The 26,244-nt window shown below is 50.9% G+C and overlaps 2 protein-coding genes across 14 annotated transcripts in view; one reads left to right on the forward strand and one right to left on the reverse strand.

The window, feature by feature from the left end:
* Positions 1–286: 286 nt before the first annotated feature.
* LOC104338232 (protein C19orf12 homolog) overlaps positions 287–26,244 on the forward strand; it is a 64,273-nt gene continuing 38,315 nt past the window's right edge. For 9 of the 12 annotated variants that reach the window (XR_012765304.1, XR_012765299.1, XR_012765303.1 and 6 more), the window contains exon 1: positions 489–575. Coding sequence is in view for 1 of the 12 variants with exons in the window: in XM_009944254.2 (XP_009942556.2) it covers positions 416–575; positions 2,096–2,361 (426 nt within the window). In the remaining 11 variants the exon portion in view is untranslated. Of the gene's footprint in view, positions 576–2,095; positions 2,914–23,704; positions 23,845–26,244 lie in introns of those variants that run through there. The other 3 variants (XM_009944254.2, XR_012765298.1, XR_012765300.1) reach the window with 3 other exon arrangements.
* Positions 16,206–23,511, reverse strand: PLEKHF1 (pleckstrin homology and FYVE domain containing 1). 2 transcript variants are annotated; one of them, XM_075433987.1, is made up of 2 exons: positions 23,441–23,511; positions 16,206–18,532 (listed from the first exon to the last, which is right to left on the reverse strand). In XM_075433987.1, the coding sequence occupies exon 2, from the start codon at positions 18,518–18,520 to the stop codon at positions 17,699–17,701; it is 822 nt and encodes a 273-aa protein (XP_075290102.1). In that variant the 5' UTR covers positions 18,521–18,532; positions 23,441–23,511; the 3' UTR covers positions 16,206–17,698. The 2 variants fall into 2 exon arrangements, with proteins under 2 accessions (XP_075290102.1, XP_075290103.1); XM_075433988.1 differs by having other exon boundaries at positions 23,423–23,509.

Here is a 26,244-nt window from a genome sequence, read left to right on the forward strand (position 1 = left end):
TGTAGTCAGCCCCCACTTTGAGACCAGCCTGCAAGTGTTTAAGCACGTAACAAAATGGGGAAAAGAACTGATGTGCGAAAACAAACAACTAATTTGTGGCAAGACGTAGGACAAGGAGAAAATACCTGGCAGGTTCGTCAGTTGTAACCTGCTGGTTACGGTGGCGGGAGGCTCTGCTTTGTCTTTGCAGTTTCAGTAACGGTTAGCTGTTTGGAAACAGGTTTGCTTTTCCCAGAAATGAAAGAGAAAGTAGTTTTCCTCTTTTCCTTGTATTGGCTCTGCCTCTGTCCTTTTAGTGTCACGGACTCCTGAACTCTTGTTTCTTTCTACAGTTCAGCAGCAGCAGGCTTTAGTTCCTGTTGCAGCTATCAAAGGATAACTTCAAACATCTTTTCCAGGATCTTAACTCGCCACGATGCCCATCAGTGTTGACGATGTGATACAGCTCTTGTGCCAACTCGCTCAGAAGAAGGGGATGAAAGCTGCTGTCAGACATTCTGGTCAAGGAGCACTGCTGGCTGGTGCAACAGCATTTGTTGGGGGTCTGATGGGAGGTCCACCTGGAATCGCTGTAGGTAAGCGTGTTTTGCTTGAGGAAGAAGAAGTGTGGTTAAGTCCTTGAGTGAAGAAACTGGTAAGTGTGTGTAGTAGGTTGAAGGGTTGAAGGAGCGGGGTGCGCAGCACTGAGATGTGAGGTAACCGGGTTTTAACAAGATGCCGTTTTCTGTGTTGGCTTTTAGAAATGAGGTGTGCGTCAGGAAGGCACGCGTTGGTGTTCCTGAAGCCGTGTGGGCCTTGGTCCTTACTCGTGCGAGCAGTTCCAGCAATTTCCTGGCTTGTTGGTGTTGGAGTAAATTGCAGTATGGCTGCGTGAAGGGTTAGCAAGGTTGAGATACAAAAAATAACCAGATAATATACTGATAAGAGAAAAAGCAAACGGAAGCTGTGTATGTACTCCTGTTACAAACACAGAGCTTAATTAATAGCCACAAGTAATATTTTGACAAACATATGACTGAGGTTACTCGGAACAAAGAAGCGAAACTAAGCTTTTGGAAGAAATTTGTAATCTGTAGTTCAGAAGCAAATTTAAGAGTGTAAGTGACCTCATTCTTGAGTGAGATGATGAGAAACACTGTAGTTGTTCTTGGGTGTATTTTCTCATTTTGTTGAAGTGTTTGTTTAAGTGTTCATAATGAAAAACTGCATCCCTGTGAGTGCGTAAATGGCTTCTTTACGAGCAGTCGATGGGGCTAGGAATTTTGGAGGCAGAGAGGCAGAGTCAGTTCTGACACCCCGTGGTTGTAAGGGTTCTCCTTCTGTCCTTCTTTCCGTCCTTCCTTCCACCAGGCCGTCTGTGTCGCTGGGCAGCAGTGGCTTGTGTGGATTTCTGTGGAAAAGCACTGCCTACAAGTTAGACCGGTAACTCTCTGCAGGAGAACAACCGTGCAGGAGTGCAGCGCTGGTTTCTCAGCAGCAGCCGCAGTTATGTCAGCTGTAGGGGACCCCTCTGCTGCTCTGCTGATGGCCTGGAACCTCTCTGCTTGGTGGAGTGTTTGCTGACCGGCTGGGGCAGGCAGTGGGGTGTTGGCTTGGTAGGGGAAAGCGTGACGGTGTCTGACCCCAGGAAGCTGGTGGGTTTGCTCTCTGTGAGCACCTTCCGAGGGATGGACTTCATGGCAGTGGCAGGCTGCAATGTGCAGCTCTATGGAAGCAGAAAGCTTGGATGGTTCTGGGAAGTTCTAATAAGATTAATTATGTGTTAGTGGCACTGATAAGGCAATTGTTGGTCGGCTGTTTTCCTGGGGCATGGATTTATTTAGTAGTAAAGCTTGTCCTAGAGACCAGTGCCCTAAGGAGTGTTGTTTTGTTTCTGATTCCTTGTGTTCCTTTGCGATTGATTGCTGTGGATATAGAAAGCTTTAAAAATCCTTCTTGGTGCTTTGAACATCCTGTAGAAATCTAGTTGAAGTAGACACACAGGAACTCTGCATTGATTTCCAAAACAGGTGGGAGCATTATTGATGAAGGCTGTGGATAGAATTTCAGGTGTCTAGCGTTAACTGGTAAAGAGTAACCTCTCTCTCCGTTCTAGGAGGAGCATTTGGTGGATTGCTCGGTGCCTGGATGTCTGCTGGACAGTTCAAGCCGGTTCCTCAGATTTTATTGGAATTGCCTCCTGCCGAGCAGCAGATGCTCTGTGATGAAGCCGTTCGTATTCTCAGGCAGTTAGACTGGACTGATGCTGTTCAGCTGACTGCTTTGGTCATGGGAAGTGCTGGTCTCCAGGAGAAGCTGACAGCAATGCTGATAAATTACCTCTCCAAACAGCTAGGTGCAAGTGTACAGTATGGAAAGTAAATCTTTCCAGAGCAGGCTTTTTACAGTGTAATGAAATTTACTCTAACAATTGTGATTCTTCATCATAGCAAAAATGAGGTAATGCAGTGCCAGCAGTTTTGGGAAGCAGCTGAAGGAATCACTATGGGGAGTTGTACATATTTATATAAAGAAACCATCTATGATGCTGGTTATTAACCTGATGTAGATGTGACAGAATCAAGCTAGATTTTCACTGGCAGGTGATGTAATTTTAGTTAAAAATTCTTTTTTTTTCTATGTCACTTTTTTTTAAGCTAATTTAAAAATAGAAATCAAGCATGATTGTAAAATGTGATGTTAGCAAAGAGAGGGAATATCTTTAAAAAAAATTCCTGAACTCAAACATAGACAAGTAATTGAGATGTGCAAACTAGTGGCAACCAGTTTCTTAAATTCATTCTATCAAGCCTGCCTCAGTATATGGATAACACAGTTATCTTTTTCCATTAAAAGCAGGGGTAACTTCTTTTTTTTGCACTTAGTGTGTTAAATCCCTGGCTTTAATAAATTTGTATTAGATTACAAATATCAGCCTGGCTACAGACTAGACTAGAATTCATATACATTCCCTGATGAAGTTGTTTTTTGTTGTTATCATATGTGAGCTATGACTGCACAAATATTTACTGCAGCTGCATGTGACATTTAATTACAGAGACAATATACACAATCAGGCAGAGGAGGGCAGTTTCACCCTATGATTACTGAAGGAGAAGTGGATTTTGTGAGCTGAGCAGCAGCCAGTTTGCAGAGACTGATTGACCACAGGTGAATTGGCAAGGCTGTGAAGAATATTTGCTGGTTTTTCGGGAGCTTGCATTTCCTTGTTCAGCTGTATCACCTTCAAGCCTGCATCTGTAGCAGCTCTGCCTGTGCAGCCTTTGGAGTGGCTCTCACTTCTCACGTACGACTGACCCATGTGTAACTGCTGCTGACACAGACCCTGCAGGACTGAGGAGTATTTGGCTGTGAAAATTCTGTCTTTTGCTAGTCACTGTCACAGTGCAGGCTTCCTAAAGGTCCCATTCCCAGTGGCGTTGCAGGGGCTCCCAGGCTTGGTCCGCTGGAGGAGCATGAGAACTGCAGTGGAGACCTTGAAAGGGTAGGGAGCAGGGTGCTAGGGTGGTGCACCATGGTGGCACACCGCGGTGCCTGTGATACTGTTTAGTTGCTATCGTTCTCATTAACTGGAGGTTTTACAGGGTTTTGGTGAGATCCTGCTGTGTAAGAGGATTCCCTGTATTGACCCACTGACGATAGAGTGCACAAAGAACTGTAAAAGCAGAACAATCCTGAGATCCCGTTAACTGACTAATGCTGAGTTTACAGCAGGCAGCGAGAACCTCGCCAGCAGAGGTAATCTGCCCAAAAGGTGAGCAGGCCGAGAGCTGCTTCGAACCTCGGAGCTGAGGTTCTGCAGAGTAAGTACATGCTCCCCCGAAGGAGGGTCTGGTGGCTCTTGGCTCAAGCCTGTTCGCGTGGCCCTGGTCACATCAGCTCTCACCTCTTACCGCAGTGTGGAAAGTAACATGGATTAGCATTACGTGGGCAGTTTTTCTAAGGACAGCCCCCTCCTTCCAGGGCTGCACGCCCGCTCCGATGGAGGAGTTTGCTGGGAAGGGTAGAGACGGTCCCCACCGCCCGGAGGGCTCGGTGGGTTCGGAGCAGGGGCGCGTGCCTCTGCGGAGGGGTGCTTGCTTGCCAGGGGAGGCCGGCGGCTGGGGCTGCTCTGCGGGCTGCGGCTCCCTGCTGCGCCAGCCAGCTCTGGGGAGCAGGGTGCTTCGGAGAGGTGCTCTGGTGCCCGACTCGGGGACATTTGCGGAGCTGACTGATCTCCTGCAGCAATGGTTTGCTGAATGGCTTTGGGCAGCCACCCAGCTTCTCCATTCAGCTGCTTTTGTGTGAGGTGGTGATGGCAACACCCGATGGCGATGGAGGGTTGTGCGAGGTGACGACTGCTGGCTGATGGTGACAGTGGGGTGTGATACAGCCAGCAGTTTGGTTTTATTATTTGATTATTTCCCACCATGTTGTCTGAGATGATGCCAGCGCTGCGATGTGTTGTACGCTCCACCGTAGCCTGAGCATAGGCCACTGTGCTCGGGTGGAACTGCTTTCCCCTCTCATAGTTCACGATTTATAGCTCCTGCCATACGTGCTTCAGTGCATGGAATACAGGTAGGGTGGAAAGGCTGCAGCCACCTGCTTCTTTAGGGAGGAAAGCTTGTGTTGCAAAGCGCTTAGTTGGGCCAGGATGGCTCTTCTTGTGAAGTTAATTTCTGTCTAGCACACATAGCATAAAGCTACTGAGACTCAGAGTGTCCATGTTTCGTTCGTTCAGATGACAGCGACTTGGCGATTGCAACCCGACAGAGATTAGCATGCCTTGTCTCCCGTTTGGTTGGCTTATAGGGAACTGGTGTTACAAAACTCACTGAAACATCTTATGGAAGGGGAAGAGGGTTGTATTATTCAAAGTCACTACACAAACTGATTTACACAGCCATACTCTTGTGATGTACCTGCTCAAATGCTCTGACCAGGTTTGCTTGTGCACAACATGGAGGACGAGTCAAATCCTCGCTTCATCTCCTGGGCTCTTCTTGATTGCCAATAATGAAGTAAGTTTCTGGACAGATCCTTTATATCCTTCAGGATATCTTTTATATTCTGTTGCCTTCCTGTTAGTCCACCGGGGTGTCTGAAGGAGGAATGGTGTCTGTGATTTGTTGCAACCTCTGCCACTGGCCCGCTGTTGGCGCAGGGTCTTCTTTTCGAGAGGTGTCTGTGCTGTGGTCTCACCCGTGTGGGGCCTCCGGGACTCGCCAGCGGCAATGCGTTCCTCCATGTGATGGAGTGGCATCCTTCGCTGTCCGTATAGGCCTCTCTTTCAGTTGTCATTCTGGTGCTTTCACATACACATATTCCCAGTCATTCAGGTTTTATGCCGATCTTAATATTTCTGTTAAAAAATATGCAGATTCATGCAGAAATTCAGTTCTTCCATTTTTTGCTCACGGTGTTGCAGCAGTCCCAGTAGTGCTCACTAGTGAAATAGGGGCAGACTCGAGGGTCTAATCCTGCGCAGCTACAGGGGTAGGACCTGCTGAGCTGAGTCTCCACTGGCAGTTTAGCAGCACCAGTGCAACCAGACGATGTGAAAGGAACACATTGCTTTCCCCGGATTAAAAGGTTTAGGGAGAAAGCAATAGCTTCTTAGAAAGGCTGTGGTTGCTTGGCCAGCTGATGTATAATTCCAGACTAATTGAATAGCGGACTTTCAGCTGGGTTGGAAACCTTTTAAAAAATCAAAGGCCTTCACATTGCAGTGAACTAAAGCTATTAGCCCCTAATTAAAACCTGGAGTTTCATCTTTACCTTTCTGGAGATCACAGAAATCTATGTAGTTTTCAGGCTGTAAGCCAGAAATCAAACATTCATCACTTAATTGCAGTAAGCGTGTGCTAATACTTCTCATTAAGTGTGATTTATGAATTCCAGAAGAGCCTAAGAGGTAAATATATAAAATTATTCTGCAGCCTGCAAAAATGAAGGCATTCATTTCTTTGGATGACTGTTCAGCAAGAAGGATTTAGGCAAACATGAACATTACAGCGTTCAACATGCAGTAAAGAGACTGCTTTTGAACATCTGTACCTTTGCAATTCCCTCAAAATGCTGTGGTTTCATCTAGTGCCACTGCTGATCTTCCACCAAAGACAATGCCCTTTTTGCTGGGCCTTGGGAGAGGTATCGCCTTCACTGGCTCTTCTGCTTGTTTGCTGGGTGACCTTGAGTAACTCCCCATCTCGTTCCTGAATGGGTTTTTTGTTAGACACTTTGCAATCTATCCATAGGAAATGGTGTGTTACAAAAATGTAATAGCACTGTTATGCAGCTAACTGCTCTCCGATCTTTCAGTCGGGACATGAGCATTGAAAAAGGAGGAATGTCATAAATGTTAGTGGAGGTTCACGGCAATCGGGAGGAAGAGGAAACTGGTAGGCTGTGAAACGTAGCTACTTACTTTGTTGCAGGGGAATGAAAGATTTACACTGGTGTTTGACCTTAACTAATCAGACCCCGCACGGGAGTGTCTAACAGGATGCAAATGCTTTGTATTCGTTATTTCCTGCTCAGTCTCAGTGGACAGGAGTGATTTAGGGTGAGATTAAATCTTTGCTGTGCTCTGACATGCTGCTTCAGAGTAGAGCACTCTTGGATATTCCCTTGTACGTGTAATCTGAAGACAGCATGAAGGGTTTGTTATTTCTGTATCAGTCAATAAGATATGATGATCAATCTTTGCAGTTTGGGGTCAAAAATGATCTAACAAAACAAAAGCTTTGGAGGTCTTATTTTTACCTCGTCCTGCTGCAGCTCCCTGAGCAGCTCCTTGTGTTGAAATGTTAGGACAAAGTAATTGGAGAATCGCCCAGCTGAGTCAGAATTGGCCCCTGAATGCTTACAGAGGTGGGAGGGTTCCGGGTGAGAGAGATCATGGAGCCGGGCCAGGTCTGTGTTTAGCCCCAACTACACCTCCCTGGGCACCGGTGTTCCTCCCAGCTGGAGGAGATCTGTGTCTCCTGCTGAAGCAGTTGAGCCAGTGGGTAAAGCCTGTCTGGGGTGCAGAACTGTAGGTAAGCTTGTTCTTCTGGTATTTGTATGGATTTCCAACGTGAATTTTGGGTCTCGCCCAGCTATCTGTGCCAGTGGATAGTTCCTCTAGATTTCTGCCCTCTCCCCAGCAGGCAGTTCTGCTCACTACTAATGGAAGCTTTCTACAAGAAGAAAGGAAGCCAGGGCAGCTCTGACTTCTGACTGCCAGCTGCATTCATTCAGACCTCTCTGGCTCTAGGAATCCTGCTCTTTCAGGCCAAAATGAGGGGGCTGTCTAACTTTTCTGTCTTGCCCTTCCAGGTTAATTTTAAGCGCTACATAACCAGATTTTCAAAATCCTAAGTTAAAGACTTTCTCCCTTTTAGAACAGAGAAGGATACGGAGGGCGCAACAGCTGAATGTAATATTTGGGCTTGGGAGAGATGGAGTGCAGGAGCAAAGGCTTCAAATTACTCAAGAAAGCAGGGGACAGGGCAGAACACTTTAGCAAATACTGCATTAGAGCAGGAGACTTGCTGGAGTATCAGTAGGAATCAGCAGCCTGCTCTGTGCCTGTTCACGAGCTAAAGTTCACGCAGCAGACTTTTGACCAAACGGCAGTTGATTAACTGCTTACGCAGGAACAAAGTCAGTCATAAAAAGCTAAATAGGGTGCAGGCTCTTGGATCTGATTTTGTTGGTTTCCATAAAAGGGGCTCGCTTGCTTGTTCCCAGCCATTCTCACCAGGAATCTGTGTATAAAAATATTTGTTCCATAACCACAGCAAGCAGCCTCCCGTCTCCTGGCAGCCGCCTGCATACTTGAGGCTTTCTGCCGTCTCTGAAGTTTAACTCTGCAGGAGCCTGTGCTGCTGCTGAGTCTAATCCAAACTTTGGGCTTGTCCCCAGCCCGGCCCCTTGGGACTGGGGCTGCTGACAGTGGCGGCAGCACATCCGCCCCCATGTACAGGGCAAGGATTAGCCTTCGCATTGTGCCACTAATGATAAGTAGCAATGAAGATAATAAGGAGCACTGTTGTAGTGCTTTGCATCTTCAAAGTGTTCTGCTGATACTAACTAATTAAGCTGCCATGCAGCCTGGAGACAAAGGTATGGATTTCTACTGCACAGAATTTAACTACACTGTATTGTTATGCAATAAACCAAAACTAGATGGTATCTTCAGACAGCAACCAGGAAATCAGTTAACCAACTACTGGCTACTCACACCCCAACAACTGAGCCAGCTTCAAAGGAGCCCCGTCTCTTTCGGTTTGCCTTGGCGCGTCTTTGGGAACCTCCAGTATTCATGCAAGGCAGCACGGCACCCCGTGTTTGACAAAGTGGCTCCTGTGCTTTGCAGCAGCTTGGTTTCCATCCATGCATACGGCCTCCACCATCTCCTAACTCTGCCCAGAGGATATGGTCCCAGTGCCACTGAGTTAAACCTGGGCACTGCTGTGCTTAACTGCAGAGCCCCAGTTTCTGTGCTACTGGCACCGTGTTGTACTTACAGTATCGTACTGCTGTGTACTTGTTGCAAAGGAAAACCAGTTCACGCTGTGTGCATGTACTGTGCTGACATGTCAAGGAACAGAGCGGATGCTTTACTTTAACTGCAAGGTTTCAAAGCCGTTCTGGACAGTCCAGCCGCCTGCTATCAGCTGCTCGCATCGGCGTGAGCCAGCGTCAGTAGAACGGTAGGTATTGGTTAGCATTGGTAAAAGACTGCAGAAGAAAGACAACCCTGATTGCGTGGTCACAGTGCTGGGCTCTGAGTGACCTGGTTTCTCTCAGGAAAGAGCTTGAGGTCACTGTGGGCAGATTTCTGACAATACAAGCTCTGCTCAGCAGCAGGTCAGAAGGCAATGAGAAGGTTAGGATAGACGGGGAAGGAAACTGAGAAGGCAGCAGTAAACGCTGTTATGTCGCTGAATGAATCCAGGTCGTAGCCATGTGTTGAATAGTCTGCAGTCTGCTCAGTCCACTCTGGTTAGTCCTTTCTGAGCCAAAAAGGGCACTGCAGAGCTAGGAAGGATACAGAGCAGGATAACATGGTATGGGCATGCATCTGTGTAGAGAGAGATGGGCTAGTGGCTCACACAGCGCAGCGGGAATCATGGAGCCAACTGGCATGGGATGCTCGAGGTGCCGAGCCAAAATGTGCTCAGAAAGTGATCAGGCAGGTGATGGCAGCGAGGACAGTTAAACACATCGGTCCAGAGTCAACCACTGCCTCAAGAAGTTTCTCGCCACAAGCTGTCAAGAGACTAAAGCAGCGGAAGTGTTGCTCTGCAGGTGCCTCTTACACGCCGTCCCTCGTGATTTTGGGGTAGGTAGGTGAAGTCTGGCTCTGATTTATTAAGACTGCTTTCAGATGTTACCCCAAACACATGCAGCACACAATTTCTGCAGGCTTGTGCCTACATTTGTGCTATTGCAAGTAAAACACGACGTATGTGCTGCCAAAGCAATTGCGTTCTGAAAACAGTGTGGCACACTTTGTATTGTACAAAAGGGTTTTCCTGTGACAGGGGACGGCCTGCCCGTTTGCCTGTGCCTGTCATCCCGCTCAGGAGTGGAGCCTTCCCCCCTGAACACTTCTCTGTGTCCAGACCAGTGGTTAAGCAGAGGTAGGAAATAGAACCTCCCTTGGCCTGTCAGTTGAAATCAGGTATCTCATGTTCTTGAAATTGCAGTATCAGCTTAAAAATTAAACCAAATGTCTTTATTGCTTGCACCAAGCGGGAAAGGTCTCCTTGCCACCAGAACCCAAATCATTAAACAGTATTTTTAAAGCGGGAAAACTCCTTTATTCATTTATTCCTTGCATACAGTGGAAGTATTAAGATATGGTCATGCTATTGCTTTATTTTGCAGAAGGGAAAGTTGTTTTACAGAGAGAGATTATGTGGGTCGTATGCTGATTGAAAAGTTCTTCACATTTTCTTTTTGCATGTTTTAAGTGTTCTCATGAACTAATTTGAAATTTATTGGAAAAAAAATCTCCTTCTCTTCCCCTGTGCATCCCACCGACGTAGCTTGGCGAGCCAGCCCTGGGAAAACCCAGCCTCTGAAACACGGGAGGCACATTCTGCTGGGGGACGATGGGCAGGGAGGAGAAAGCTGAAGTGCTGCTGGGCGGGAGGCAGAGCTGTGCTGGAGGTGGATCAGCCTGCTGCGCCCTGAACAGCTGTTAACACCACATCTGGGTCTGGAGCTGCCTGTGAATGCTCATGTCTGGGGAGCTGCATCGCTCGTGCTGGGGTAATGACCAGCTCCTCTGCCTGCTGCCAGCACAGGGCCCTGCCCCATCTCCCAGGGGGAAGAGGAGCTGCAATCCATGTGCCTCGTGGATGGCCCAGATGGTTCTCCCGAGCGGTGCGGGTGCTGAAATGGGGAGAGCTCTGTGGAGGAGTAACCCTATTTCTGCCAGTCTGTCTTTGACTTGTAAGGTCTGAACCAACAAATGTACCCTTTAGGATCCCTTCTGTGACACAGCCGTGTGTTGGGCTTTGGCTATTGCGCGTCCCTGAGGAGAGAGAGGATGTCAGCTGGCGTGAGGGATGCTTGCTGGGTGACTGCCAGGGTGCTTGCAGCACTGCTGCTCCCGAAAGGGCTGTCCCTGGCTCCAGGGCTGTGCTGGGAGGGGCTGCCCTTGCTCGGGGGCCACACAGCTGCCTTACAGACCCCGCTTTATACCTCTAGCTGCTGTACTAGAGGGACAGCAGTGGTACTGCTGAAGTCTTGAAATAGCAAAGTGTTACGGTCTATTTGTCATCTTCCTCTGATGAACATCCTTACCAGTGGATTGTGTAGAACCTCTCATCGTTATGGCTGTTCCCTTGCAAACAGGCGGCTGCAGCGTGTGACATCCTGGGTGCCTGTTCAGACCCGGCACAGAGTCAGGCGCTTGCTCAGCCCGCTGGCCTGCACGTGGCACTAGTGGGGTGAACAAACGTGGCTGCAGCCTGATACCCTGCGGGAGAAGTCCTCCCGTGGCCAGGGGACGGGTGCCAGTGACACCAGCCTGTCTCTGCTGGGGTTTGGGGTAAGGCGTCTGCCCCGTGTGAACCACAGCAGAGAGCTCTGCTGCCGAGGCCCGTGCAGGGTTAGTGCACAGCGTCCCTCCTCCCTCTGCTCGGCTGGGGTGGCTCAGTGACACCAGCTGTGTTGGGAGCGTGTCAGGGAGCGCAGCTGCGTCCAGCCAAGCCCGTGAAAAACAGCCTCTCCTCAGCACGGAGACATCCCGCAAGCGGTGTGAGCTCCCTCCTGCCGCTGGAGCGGCGCGGGGGAAGGTGCTCGGGCAGCTCCCCGCTTCTGTGGCCCTTGCCGCAGGTGCTGGACCGGTGTGCGCGCTCCCGTACCCCCGGGGAGGGGGAGCGGGCTGCCAAGGGCGTGCAGAGTCTTACAGGAGTGTACAAAAGACCTTTGCACTGAGAAAGGCATGCAGAGCGAAACTTTGCTGGGCTGCCTGGCTCTTCGAGGCTGGTCAGCAAACACGCGTGCTCAAGGCCGTTCTTTGGAAGGACCTAGCGACTCGGTTCGGTTTGCCAGAAACGTGCTGCTGCGCAAACACTCCTCAGGTCGGAGGCTCTGGTGGGAACCAGGCAGCTGTGACCTGGGTGCCGGTGTCTCTGGTTTGTGGTTTGGTTTGCCAGTTCGCACCGTGGTATCTGAGCTGTTCCAGCCTTTTGAGGACGACTAGAAGGCACACTCCTGTTGTTGTCCTAAAAATGTGGGTTCATTTACCCGGTGTGCAGTATGCCAATATACACACAGAGCGGAGGTATTTTATTGCATATTTGCGCAAATATTGGTGTCTGTCCCAAGACGGCACACACCGTTCACAAATTGACAGTCATTTATACACTTCATATTACCATATTCATCTTCCTAATACAGATGCATTGTTATTCTGTTAAATGACTGGTTAAAGTCTCTTGGTCCAGATGTGAATTAGTACCCATGCTCAGTTTCTTCATCTTCTGAGTCTGGGGTATAATTGGGGTAGGTGGTCCGTGAGTCAGTGTTCACGATCTCCCCTTGCCAGAGTTACCTTTCCCCTCATTACCTGTTGCTTTTGGCAATCTCAGCAGCTTTTTGTAGCTTGGTAGCTATGCTTACGATTTGTCACCCTCTGGTTCTACTTTGGACAGGTACATCCTTCTTATGAAACAATAACACATTGTTCAAAATCCTGTTTCTTAGTTTCTCTAAACCTAGTATAGTTAATTTTAAGCTTTTAACCGTAATAGAGGTAGGGCTTTATCAATTTCAATTATCATTTCACATTTCGATTCCCTGTTTTATTACTTAGTATAACACCGTGAGCACTACTCTCCTGGGCACGGGGCTCGCTCCGCACTCTGGCAGCACGCAGAGCCAAGAGTGCTGCACGCAGGGCGATGGGCAGCCCGGGCAGGCGGCCCGGGGGCTCCCCTGGCACAGACCCTCGCCCTTGCTGCCGGCTCACAGCTGAGCTGTGCTCTGCGGGGCGTTCGTCGCCGGCTAATGGCTGCGTGGGGCTGCGATGTGTGTTAGGGGACATGGTTCTTCCATTGGGCTGCGGTGGGAGGGGGAACAAATCTGCAAAAGGTCGTGGTGCCACATGTACTGTTCCCTCTGGTGTCTCTGGAAGATCCTTTGGATATGAAACCATGCAGGGTTTGGCTTTACCTTTTGTGTAACTCTTCTGATAAAAACCATGTGTGACTTTTTTTTTTTTTGTTGCTGACTGTTAGAGGAAAAGAAGCCTGTCTGGCCTTCAGTTAATGCTTTTGCCTTCTCAAATTCCATATTTTTCCTAAGGTTCTCACCAAAACACATTGTTTTGGGGACAAAAAAGGAGAGGCTAGACAGAGCTCAAACAAACAGGGGCACAGTGTTCCCTTGCTGCATGGGTCACTGCTGGGCAGCACGGTCACTGCCGGCAGCAGATGCTTTGCCCCAGGGTGGTTTGATTGTGCAGGAGAGGGCACTGCACAAGAGTGCTCTGTTAAAGCAAAACCTCGGATCTAGCTCCCCTCCTCCGTCTGCTCTGCCCTTCCCACAAGAGCTAACTGGGGAGGCAGCATAACTCGCTCTTGGCCGTGAACCTCTAGGTAAGAGGTTTACGGGAAACCTGCTTATGGTTTATTTGCGTTTCTGGGCCTTACTGGAAATGAAGTCAAATGCCGACTTCAAGGGGAGTCACTCGGTGATCGCCAGTAGTCGATACCAGCTCCCTGCCTGCCTCATCTCCTCCAGCTGCCGTCTCGGGACCGCAGCACCAACTGCTGTGCCTGTGCGGAGGTTTTATGGACAAATGCGTGGGCAGGGGAGGCTCCTTTCCATACACGTGCGTGGCACTGGGGTTCCTGCTGCCTGTGACATGCAGCATAAAGCAGACCTGGCCGTGTGTTGCCCCCGCAGTGCTTCACAACACGGTGTGCAGCCTGTGCTTCCCTGGAGCGTAGCGTTCCTTCCCAGGTGCTCTGGAGACCATCTCCAGCACATGGGTCTTGGGCAAGGGTTTCCTGGGGCTATTTTGCCATATTGTGTCCACCATGGAAGTGACAGTAGTGTAACATCTTCTTCCTGCCAGTGCCTTTCTTAAAGATCCATGGCCCGGAGCAGAAAGAGTCAGGAACAGAAGCCTGTATTTTTCATTGGTGATGCATTGCTTTAAAGCTCAGCAGTAGTTGGGACCATCTGTGCTCCTCTGTTCCTCCTGCTAACTGAAAATCCCAGGCTGAGGAACACGAGAAACTGCCTTGCGGCAGTAGTGAGTCGGAAGAGGCTGTGGGCTGCAGCAGAGCCAGAACTCCTGCCTGGATAAAAACTGAGTGTTTGAGTAACCGGGAGCAAGAATTTGACTGTGAAGCTGGCTCGCTTCACCCTGCTGCCTCTGAATGCTTGTGAACTGCTGAGTCAGCGCCGTGCTCTGGAGCTGGTGGTGTGCCTTGGCTGCGCCTCGGGACGGCGGAGCACTCGTGTTTCACTGAACCTCTTTGATCCTTTCTTTTCAGTTTAGTCATAGAGCAAATCTCCCCGTTACCTTTCCTTAGGCTTTTGTGACTGGCTGCTACAGCAGTGCCATCCTCTTCCTCACCTTCCTACCGACTTTGGGGAGCAGAAGAGGATTGCCTCACTGCGTGGCGCTTCACTCTGTTCTCCTGCCTCTTTGCTGGAGAACCCCCAGCTGTTTCAGCAGGTCTGGTGCTACCATTCCAGTTGGGCTTTCCGTGCTCAGTGCAATGGCCTTGCTCCTGACAGCTTCGGGGACTGTCCTCTGGCTCTTGCGTGCCCAGATGCAAAGCAACCATTTTTCTGAGGGCTGAAAAACTTGCATTTTGCTAAGTGCCTGGGCTCCAGTTTCTGCTCCAGGGAGCAGAAGGTGCTGTTTCCAGCCAGCCCCATTTCCTGAACCTGCGCAGCCTGGGGTCGGGCAGTGCCATGCTGGTGTGCAGCAGGGATGGCTGCATGGTGCTGTGCCCTGGGGGCCGTGACACCTCAGGCAGGGGCTGAGCAAGGAAACCCTTCTGGCAACTGATCCCCACACGTCGTGTCTGGGAGCCTTTCAGGAGGAGGACGTGACCCCACAAAATCCCCAGCCCACAGATGTTTTTCCAAAGCAAGCTTTCAAGCTACCGCTCTTCCTAGTCACATGGGTTTGCAAACACCAATGAACCCCTGGCAAGGCATTTATTTAGCTCAAAAAAGAAAAACCCCAAACCGTCAGGAAATGCCCCATTAATGCTTTGGAGACAGAATCAGGCTGGACTATAACAGCACCATCTGTGCTGTAAAACTCCTGTGTTCAGCAGGCCAGGAGCCAGGAGCCCCAGGCTCTAATCCCAGTGCTGAACTCCCCAGCTCAGCGAACACGACTCCAGGAAGGAGGGGAGAGGCTTTGTTTAAATTTCCCCATGTTTTCCTGGCCAGGCTCCTTTTACCTTTTACTGCATTAATAGTTTAAGAGTCGCTAGGTTACCGGGGGCTTCCATGAGAAATGTCTCTGGAAGCTGTGGCAGCCCCAGCCTTCCTGGGTCTGCCCGCGCAGCAGCAGCTGCGGTGCAACACCCCAATGCTGCAGGCACGGCTGCTGGGAGCAACGCCGAGCCGCTGGCGAGCGACCGGGAAAGCGCTGGGAGAAGGCACTGCAACGCACCCAAGGCAGCGTGCACGTGAGAAGTGCGAGTGCTCGCTGTACCTCCTCGGCTGCAGAGCACCAGGTGTCAAAGCAGCAGTGTGTGTATGGGACGCGAGTCACCCTTATTCTGAATTATTCACAAGTGTCGCAGCTTTTCCACCCTTGACTCTTCTCCATACCTGCCTCTTGTAAGGAATGGGGACGTGCCCGTTGCTGGGAGGTGTGTGCGTTTCCAGAAAGGTCATCGACGACAGCATGCACAGGAAAAAGGGGCTGGGTTGGTTTTGGTGGAGTTTGTTTGGGTTTTTTTTTCCTGCTGTGATTAAGAAAAGCTCTTGCTCAACAAGAAAATATTTGTTAGAGGCATGCCTGTCCTTCATTAGTGGACAACACCAGTTCATAGCTCTTTCGGGGCTGATAATATCAAGATCTTTGGACAATAAGATAAAGAAAAGCTGATCTCCAAAAGAACTAAGGAGTAGGTACAAAACTGGAATACGTTTCTGGAGCCAATTACTAGGAAGAAACCGGGAGTTTCGCCTCAGGAGCAGGGAACTGGAATGCCAGCTACGGACACGGACTGAGCAGCTGGGCTATTTTTGGCTTGTGAACTGTTCTAGCGGCTGTTTATTTTTAAGGTCATTTTCTGTTTGCATAGCATGTACACCCTTCTGCTGGGTGGGAGGCATTATAAAAACAATCACTGCTGCGCAGAGTTATGAACTAGGCTTGGAGACGGATGGAAAAAACAGAACTCGGTGTACTTACTGCTTTAAAACCCAAAAACATCTGCTTAGGTCATAAGGTTTGTTGACCCACTCTAAGCTGTGCCCCCACCGGAAAATACCGCTTCAATTAATACAGACTACTGCAGGGGATTGCAAAAGACTTGGGAAAACTCGGTCAGATGATAACACGGTATAAATAGAAAGGAAGCATCAGCTTCGGCATTTTTTTTTCACTCGCGCTTACCTTCAAGCGGTAAAGCAGAAACCCAGAGCATTCACCCCACGGCTGAGGAGGCAAAACTCACCCGGCCTGAATCCCAGCTCTTGTTTAAGACTCTCGTTAAATAACAACACGCTTTATTGTCATACTTTCCTGGCTTCTTCCTGTTGGCCATATCTTTATTGACACACAGTCAAGTGATACAAATTCATTGGAACAGTGGCAGTTTACAAAAACAGTAAGAATGGTTACTTTGAACTGAAAGTTAAAAACTCTTAAGTTTGGCAGGCAATGCACCGTTTGGAACAGGTCATGGTAAGGAAACGGTTTATAACATTGGCAGGTACTCCCAGCCATGTTCCTTTTCCAGAGCATAAAATACGCAATACAAAAATATACTTAAAGTAATAACGGAGTTTGTAGAAACGTCTGCTGCAAAACAATTGCTGTTGTCTGATTTTCAGTATACTTACTCCCACGCTACATTATGACAGAATACGGCTTAGTTCTAACTTAATTTGAACTTTAAAGTTGATCTCAGGTTAACCATAAAGTCTTGGACTCCAATCCTGGAAGCACATAAAGGACCTTAACTTTGGACTCGTGCAACAGATAGACATGAAGCGAGCCCACGAGCGAGCATTCAGTGCCTTGGGCTCCTGCTCAGGAGGGAAGTGGAAGCTGAAGTGCTGTACTTCACAGGATCTTAATTTGGGACATTTTCCTGGATTTTTCAAGGCTTTTAACAAGTCCTCCCTGGGCTGTCTTTTACCTGATAGGTTTGAGTTCATCAAGTTGCTGGTAATCTGGTAGAAGTGCCTGGTTTTGAGATCTGGGGCTCTGCACTTAGTTGACTCAACTCAAGTTGACTTGTAAATCTCTCCCTCCTCATCTCAATCCTCCGTATAATTTTACCTGTCCCTTTCCCCTCTCCTTCCTCCCTCCTAGCCCAGTACCACCAAAACAGCCTCTCCCCATGCCAGAGAGCTGGATGCTTTAGTGCTCTGCTAAGGCTGCTCACACCGAGCCTCGTACGAGCTCCCTGCAATCGGAGCGCCATTATTTCCTTAGTGTTTCCAAAGTTGAGAGACCCGGGTGTAGGAATGGAAGCCCGTGCTGACCTTACTGTGCAGGGATGAGTGGCTATCCCCTCAGGCTGGCACGCTTGCAGTGAGAATCTGACACAGAAGAAATGCTCATGGAAAACGGCATCCGGAGTGCCCCTCCCCACGACAGAGGAACACACCGCTGGCAGGCAAGCATGTTCAACTCCAGGGTTTCTTGCTCCTTTTTCTTCCAGGAGCTGATCTCAAAGCATTGGAGAGAAGTCAGTATTGCTCCATTTTTGCAGACAGAAAAACTAAGGCACTGAAGGGTAAGCTCATTTGGCCAAGGCTGATCTGCAGGTCTCTGCCCCAGTCCGTGCTCTTCACCGAGCTGTTGCTCTCTGTGCTCACGTCATACGAGACACGTTCTCAGAGGGGTAACCCCGTCTCTGCTCCCCATGCAGACACTACACGGGGGCCAAGATCCACCTTCCTAGGCATGGCCTCCAGAGAAAGCATCACAAAGGACGTGCACTGGAGGCCAGAAGCTGGCTTCCCAGTGTCTAAATGCCAGCGACTCACAAGGAGATCAGCTATGGAAAGATGACCAGGATACTTCTGAGGTATAAAACTCCGTGTCTGCTGGCCACTGCTCAGCTTTGTCATCATCAGACTTGTCGCTGTCATCGCCGCTGGAAGGTTCGTAGCCTGGGATGGCAGAACGGATTGGGTCCAGCTGCCTGCGATCTGCTTCCGCCTCCTTCTTCTTTTCTGCCAGCAACTGCCTGTAGCACAGGTTGCAGACCCTCAGGGGCTTGGGGGACAGCCGGGGCATCAGGAACCTCTGCCTGGAGCACTCTGCGCAGACAACAAAGCCACACTTGCGGCAGTGGTGCCTTCGGGTGAGCGTGGAGAACTTGGTCTGTGTGCAGCGCATGCAGATGTCCGTCGCCTTGTCCGGGATCCAGGGAGCTGCGTGCTCCGTGGAGGGCTGCCGGCCCGTCTTCGTCAGCAGGTGCCGGATGCACTCCTCCAGATGGCTGATCCACTCCTTCCGCTCTGTGAGAGAAGCTGCTGAAACCACAAAGGACTTCTTGGAGGTTTTAATCATCCAGCGGTTCTTCATCTGCAAGGTGTCTGGCAGCGTCTCCAAAGTGACATCTTCAAGGGGAATGATGTGCTGGGAATTGTACTTCCTTTTGTTGATGACTATGCTGCCGTAAACGAGGATGTCGTTGAAAAGGAAGAATATGCGAGGCTTTGGTTTCTTGCGGCATTCTTTGGTTAAAATCCCTTCTCCTAGAAGGACCCTTCCCGGCACAGCTAGGGGCTGTCCAGACGCCCCAAAGCAGTTTTCCACCGCAGCAACGCGCTGGCTGTTGATCTCGGTGTTTGCAAGATGGTCCACCATCTCCAGCTCACTCTGAAGAGAGGAAAATAAAGAGGGAAGTGGTGAAGCTGAGCAGCAAACATATGCACAGGTGAGACTCCTAACGCAACCTGCGGTTACGAGTGATCTCCTTACCGCTCCTCACTTCGGTTTGTTACCTTGTAACACTAAATTTTCAAACTTTCTGACCCCACTTTGCAACAGCCCAGTCTACACTGGGACAGTTCAGATGGCAGCACTGGAAGCCCCTGAAGGCAGAGCCAGTTCTTGCATTACAGCTGTGCTCTCTACCAGTATAACCGCGCGCCCATAGTAAAGGAAGCCGGTTGGTCTGAACCTGCTCTTGTGCAGGTGTCAGTACTTGCTCAGGAGTTACCGCACCGTGACAGCTGGAGGGCACCAGGACCCCCCCACTCTCTCTCTCCCCCTTGGTGCTGGCAGCAGGGAGCTAACTGGTGCTGGGCTGGATGCGGGCTCAGGGAGGAGATCCGTGGTTTGGGATCAAGCCTGCCGTTTCTGACTGCACACCTGCTTTCTCGAGGATTAGTTACAGTCCCCTGAATCCCACAGCACCCTTCTGGGCCAGAGCTGAGGCAGGAACAAAACTGTGCGGTATCACTTGTTCCCGCTGGTCCTCCCTGCGTGACAAAAAGGGGAGGAAAAAAAGAAAAAAAGCACCCACTATGTGAATAAACCCACAAAAGCCAGGCCGTTCCTCCATTACCCCAATTACGCTGGGGCTGCCGCTGCTTTCAGTTACAAGACACATCATTCTGAAAATAGTCTGATCTCTGCTGAAGGGGAAGTGGAAGGCAGCACCCTCATCCCTTCCCACACCTCTGCTCCCTCCTTCTCATACAAACTGGGGTTTCAGTACTCTGGTGGGTTTTTTTTAATAGAAAAACCTAGATAAGGGTAACTCTGAAGCGAAAGCAAATGTTTACTATTGGTAGTTTGCAGTCAGGAAGGCCCTCCATGCTGTAAGTTCGTTTATTCACCGTACCTAGCCCCTCCTGCGCTGAAGGCTGCTGCCGCGGCCGGCGGCCATGGGAATGTGAGTCACTTCCCGCTCAGTGAGGCCGCTCAGCCGTCACGGGGCAGCTCTGGGATCACAGGGATGTGTGTCGCTCTGATTGCTCTCAGGAGTTCATCACAAATCACTAACAGAGCCGCTCTCCACCATTTTCCCCGTCCTCCTTGTCCCAAGTCCCGGCAGCCATGGAGGCTGGAGGGGAAAGGGAAGAGGCGGAGGACACACGCCTGGTCCCGTGTGTTTGGGACAATGATGTTCTTCCCTTGCCCTTCACCCCACATCACCCTTTTGGTACGCTAGAAGGGAAACCGCCGAGGCACTGCTCAAGGCTGCTGCGTGCCATTTCACCAAGAAGCGTTGTGTGGCCAGTGCTCCTGAAGAGCTGGTTGCTTCGGGGTCTCCCTCTGACACAGGGAGGATCCCAAGGCCCCTCTGACATGCTTCTGGAAGGACGTCTATCTCCAGGGCCTCGAGGCGCCAGGACAGATTTGATGGAGATGGACAGTGTTACACATATCCACTCGTGTGTGTCACCCCCCGCGCGGAGGGCAATTTACAACGAACCGCAAAGCTCCGGCCAGTGCCGCGTGCAGCTGGACGGGGTGCGATGCCACGCGCAGCAGCTGCAGCGCTGCCCCAACCCGCCCACCGTTTCAGCATGGGCACACAGGAGCTGTGTGAGGGGATTTGCTGCTCACTGCCAGGATAGAAGAAAGGCTCCATTCCCCATCCGGATCTGCGAGCCCATGTGGACCCATGGAGCTGCTCTGCTGCAAGACATACATTCAAATCTATTCTGAATTACAGCAATGCAGTGTGTGTTTTTTCTCCCTCTTAAATACACAAATCAGTCTGAAGAACAAACCAGCAGGGCAAACCACAGTCCACAACTGACACCAAACTCCCTAACTTTGGATACCTGGAGTTATACCTATCCTGGGATGTGGTCTCTTGGGGTTTCTAACAAACAAATCCCTGGATGAGGAGCTTTGGAGTGAAAGAGCAAGCTGAGCACACAAAATAACAAAGGAAAAAGGAAAAACTGAAATTACAGCTTGGGAAGTTTGTTGTGGAAAGACTGTGAATGCAACAAAATACCATCAAGAATTTTTGGCACCAGCAACACCAAGCGGGATAAACCAAAGCAGTTAATCCTGCTCCCAGCAGTCTTGCTTCCTCATGTTTCTGGGTTATGGAGCCCCAGCTCTTAACCTACGCCTCTTACTTTTATTTTATGTATTTTAGAAGCATGGTCCAATCTCTCCAGCGAGTATGGTACCTGAGACAACTCTCTTTCTAAGGATCTCCGTGTACCAGATCCCAGTGGAAATTACAATGTTTTGTCAAATACAAAGACTGTGCATGCAAGGAGCCTGGAAACGTAAGCTCGTTTTCAAAGAGCAGCGCAAGCCCTGCTGCTGTCAGAGCTTTAGGTGGTGTACTGATCTGGGCCCCTACGTAGGCCAGAATGCTCTCGGACTTGCCGCGTGGAGCAAAGGGAGAAGGGGCTGGACAGGGGCTGGACACAGTCCTGCAACGTAAAAGAAAGGAACGTGAGCTCTCGTCACACATCACACTTCCACCTGCAGGGTATGTCCTTATTCCTCCAGGCTCTGGTTCGTTACCTACTTAAAATGCATGAGTTAACCAAAGAAAAGCTAACGGTTCTGGGAAGGTCTTCCCTGCTAAGACTAGAAGTGCCAGCTGCTGCTCTAGCCCTGGGTATTTCCCGAATGAGTTTTCCCAGGGAAGCAAAAGCAGAGAGTTTTTCTTCCACCTCTCTCCCCTCAGGCATAAATGACTTCAGAACAGCACACACATACTAAGCAGTAAAAAAAATAAGAGGGGTGGGATTCACATCGGCTCACTTTAGACTTGGACAACTAATTCTATCCCTCTACGCGCTCCACTTTTTTTTTCCCCTCCCTTAGGGGTGAGAAACAGCCGTCTGCAGAGGGTGACTCGCCTCATCGCACCGTGCGCGAGATCAGTCCTGTTCGAGAGCCCTCGGCTTGAGTAACCGCGTACAAACTGCTTTCACGTTAATATTGTGACTCACTGCAAATAATACTCAGTTTGGCTTTGGAGTGGAAGTACTGTGTGAATTTGGTAAAGACAAATAGCTGCTGAGTGTTCTTATGGTGTCCTTTATGGGGAGCCTCTCCCTGTCGAACAACAGCAATGAGATATAAAAATGAGGATATAAATTCTAATGTATCTGATTCATTTTGGTAAATATTTTTTCCTGTTGAAGCTTGTCCTGTCAGGCCAGCAGGGTCACAGCGCTTACTGCCAAGTGGTAGGTATGCACGTGCGGCAGAAGCTTACACAGCTGAGATGAGGGTGGGAAGGTGTATGTTGCTGGTGTGCTACTTTTCACAGGAGTTTTTGGCATGGCTTTCACAGGAGTTTTTGGCCCCAAGTCTGGGGCTGGTTTTTTTCATCAAGATCTGTTGGTTCTGCATGTGATCAAATATTACGCAGTGGATATGACTGATATTCGAAGGAAAAAACATACTATTTGGCACTCCACTCCAGAAGTAAGCGAACCACTTCTTTTAACAATGAGCGCTTGTTCACTTGTGATTACAAACAGCCATGTTGATGCATGCCAGGCAGAGCATTTTCAGCTTAACCTCCTGGGTCAGTGAGTCTGGGGTATGTCTTTCAAGCCTGTATGCATCTAAGGCTTAGGCGTAGCGATGTTGTGAGCTGTTCTGCCTGATTCTTCCCTTCTTGCTGTCAAACAGAACTGAGAGCCTTGGTATCCACTACATACCTCATGCATACCACACGGAAAGGATCGTCCATGAGTATCGGCATGCCTAGAGCAGATCTGACTGCAGAGATTTGCTGCCAGCAGGAAATGCCATGAGCCTCACCTCTCTGCAGCTCTCTCCCTCTTTCTCCTTTGCTCAGCTGAGCAGTCTCTCCTGGAGTTAGGCCTGGCACAAGCCCTTCCTTGCCAGGCACGGTCAGAAGGAAGCAGACAGCTTTTATCCAGAGCAAGAAAAACATAGTTCCTCTCCTTCTCCTGCCGGAGGGGATTTCAGCTTGCCTCCCCCTCCTTCCCAGCACGCTGCCGCTGCTGGGCCCCTGCGGGGAAAGGGGCAGGCGCCGGCAACCCCCGGCAGCCGTGCCCGCCAGGAACCTCAGCCAGCCCGCGCGGTGGGACCGACGGGCCGGGCACGTCAGGCCTCCGACCGGGAAACGCCGCCGGCCCCTGGGGGACGTGGACTGGGCGAGCTGCGGAGCCGCCGCCAGACTCTGGGCACGCAGGGCCGGAGCGGGGGACAGCGGAGCGCTCGGGCCGATGCCGCCGAGACCAGCAGCTGGCGGCCCGAGCAGAGGCTCCTGCCCGTGCCACGGGGCTCGGAGGCGTCCGGCCAGCTTCGCGCCGCAGGAAGGGAAGCCCGGAGCGGAGCGCAGAGCCTCAGGCGCTCCTCCGCCCCGCTCCCGTCCCCGCAGGCACCTTCGGGCTGCGCAGCACCTCCCGCTCCCCGCTCTGCAGAGGACAGTCTCCGTGCGGCGGGTGCACGGCCCGGCCCGGCGCCCGAGGAGTCCCTCCCGAAGAGACCCGCTAACCCGCCATCCTCGCCAGCCACGCACACACACCGGGGGGGGCGGGGCCGGCGGCTCCCCCGCCAGCCGGGGGCCGCACACCGGGGCGGGAGACCCGTGGGCGGGCAGGGCACACCGCGGGCCCCGCAGGGCCGAGCCCTCCCGGCGGCGAGCACGGCCTCCCCCACCCCTCTCTCTCCCGCAGCGGGCGGATCAGCGGAGCCGCGCCGCTCCCCCCCGCCGAACGCACCAGCCCGGCCGCCCTCGGCTCTTCCGAACCTCTGCCGCTCCGCACGAGGCGCCCCCCGCAGCCCCGCACCGCCTCGTACCTCCGCACCGCCCCGTACCTCCGCGGCGGGGCCTCGGCCTCCCCGGCCAGCGCTCCCCGGCCGCCCCGCGCCAGCCGGCTCCGCTCCGCCGCCGGGCCGCGCGCCCGCGGACCCGCCCGGCCCCGCGCCCAGGAGCCAATGGGCGCCTCTCGGGCTCCGCGCGCCGCTCGGGGCCGCGCCCCCTCGCCGGGCGGCGGCCAATGGCAGAGCGGGGAAGGCGGAGACGAGCGGGGCGGGGTGCCGCCAGGGGGCGCGGGAGCCATTACCTGGGGCTGCCTCGCGGCGCCCGTGGCCCTCAACGCTCGGGAGCGGGCCGGGCTGCGCCGGCTCCCTGCGGGGTGCGTATCCCCGGCGGCTCTGGGCAGGGGGCGCGGGGGAAGTCGAGCCCTGGCCTTCGCCTGGCGCGGTGATCTATAATTCAGGTGCTTGCTCACGTTCCGTAATAGCTTTTCTATTTTTAATGGGAGCTGATGGACCTGTCAGGGTGTTAGAAGTGTGTTTTTTTTCCCTCAGGTTTTCGTTTTCTTTGGTAATAGTGTGGGCTGGGAAGCTGGCTGTGCGCTGCAGGGCTGAAGCCTTTGGGCAGTCACAGGAGTTCCCACAGGGCCTCGTTTCCTCATGGTTGGTGTCCCGTGGGCAGGCCGGCGAGGATGGGGACCGAGCCTGCAGTGCGTGGCTCCCGGCAGCGCGTCGGGGCTGGTTATGGAGAGGGCTGTGGAGTGGGCAGCGGGCTGCTGAGAGCCTGAGAGGAGAGAGCTCGCCACGGTGATTGTGAGGTTGTTGCTAGGGCTTTAGTGTGGGGTCGTTTCTGTCCCTGTGGCAGAGCAGGACAGAGTGGTCCCTCGGTGGAAGGAGGGGCAGAGCCACTGCAGACCAGTTCTGGGAGCCATTTTGTGCAGAGCCCGCACAGCAGCCGTCTCTGTCCTGGCTGCCGTGCCAGCAGTCTTCTAGGCCTGGGGAGATCTGCCCAGCTTAGAAATTAATCCTTGACAAAATGTTTTTTTACCTAATGCTGTAAATATACAAAGTGCTGAACTAAATATGTTAGAGTTTTTCTTAGCTGCCAGAGTAACTCAGATCTAACCAGCTATAGATTATTACTCTTAAACTGTTGTTTTTTCCCCTGTGTACTCAAATTATTCTGCATTTGCTCTCAGGTTATCCTAATTATAGTTTTTATCACTAAGTGCACTACTTTGGTTTATTTTTGTTGTTGTTTCTCAGTGCACTCACCTGGGCAGTAATCATCAGGTTGGCGAAACGTAGTGCTGGGTTAGCCAAACAGCAGGGATTCAAACAAGCAGCCTGGGATTCGAAGGTCCTTTCTACTTTCTCCGTCTTTGGTCAGAAGTGGAGGTGTGTGCGGGTGACTGCCGCGGGAGGTGAGGGAAGCCTCCAGGCACAGGCTGGGCATGCAGTCAGCAGGAGGCAGTTGCACTTGAGAGCTGACTTTCTGTTGGTTTTATGCTTGTTTGTTTTGGAAGCTGTTACATCCTTATTTGAATGCCTTACTGAGATACAAACTCAGAGTTTCACCTGTAATCTTAAGAGCTATTTGATAGGCAGGCTTGGGAGCTCTTTTCTCCTGACTGTAAAAGCAGAACATTTGTGGGACCACTTGAAAAAGCTGCAGCCCAAATTACCAGCTTTTAATGTAGCTGGAGCAAGGTGAAGAGACTTTATCTGATCTGTAGCCTCTGGCATTTTCTCCTAAAATGCTTGTTTCTGGGTAGCAGATATATCTTGCCCAACTGGGATGCAATCATTTCAAAGCAAGTAAAGGAAACTGCAGCTGCTTAGCTGAGTCAGCCAAAGGTAAGCTCTGCAGGGGAGAAAATGGCTTTTTATTGTCTTCTAGTGGCAAAATTACTATAACAGCCTGCAGGAAAAGATTATATTATAACAGTAACAAAAACATCTGTTAAATTCTGAGCTCAGTGTATGTTTAGCGCATGTTTAAAAATCCCCAGGCATTTGATTTTCTTTTTTTTTTTTTTGTTAGTAAAACTCAATATTGAGATTCAGTTTGGGATGTTAGGAGCCCATTGCAAGCATAGGATAGACAGCAGTTTTCACTAATTGATTACACAGGGCATTTCATCAGTGGACAAGACAGCTTTTAGCTATGGAGATTTTGTTGAATTGAGCTTGGAATACTCCTGTTACTTAATGAGTGAATAAGTCAACATGTGTTCATTATACAGGTTACTTGCAAGCATGAATAATAATCTCTGTCGTACACTGTGTGAGAGTGTGGTGTACATGGAAGGTTGGATGTTTGTCTGATGTGGCTCCCGGTGGATTCAGCTGATCAGCCTGTTTTAGAAATGTGTGGAATTGCCGTGGTTGATTTGTGTCTCTGAAGCCCTACCAGCATCATTTGCGTGCTTTAGACATGAGGTGCAGAAATCAGAGCCCTGCTCAGCTCCGTCAGTACAGACTGAAATTTCAGAACGTCAGTTTCCAAAATATTTCTGGTCCACATGTCTGGAGACCGCTGCCAGACAAACCTGTTTCAGAGCATCGCTGTGTCCTCGGGGCTTCTCTCGGCCCACCTGTGGGAAGTTACCCACTTCCCAAGTTGTTCGTGGGAGCCTGGCTGCAAAGTGATTGTCAGAGTGATGAAAGTATTCTTGAAAGCAACCCTGAGACCTGCTTGCTCCTCTGCCTTTTGCACAAGGAAGCAATACGCGGTCAATGTGCTTTTGTTTGCACAGCAGCATTGCTGTGCTTCGCATGTGTGCAGCGCTTTCATCTGAGGGTCTTGAAGTGCAGCATGAATTCCAATGACCATGTGTGAGGGCTTGTACCCTCCTCGCAGA

Source organism: Opisthocomus hoazin, chromosome 12, assembly GCF_030867145.1.
Source record: "Opisthocomus hoazin isolate bOpiHoa1 chromosome 12, bOpiHoa1.hap1, whole genome shotgun sequence".
In the NCBI taxonomy this organism is placed as follows: Eukaryota; Metazoa; Chordata; class Aves; order Opisthocomiformes; family Opisthocomidae; genus Opisthocomus; species Opisthocomus hoazin.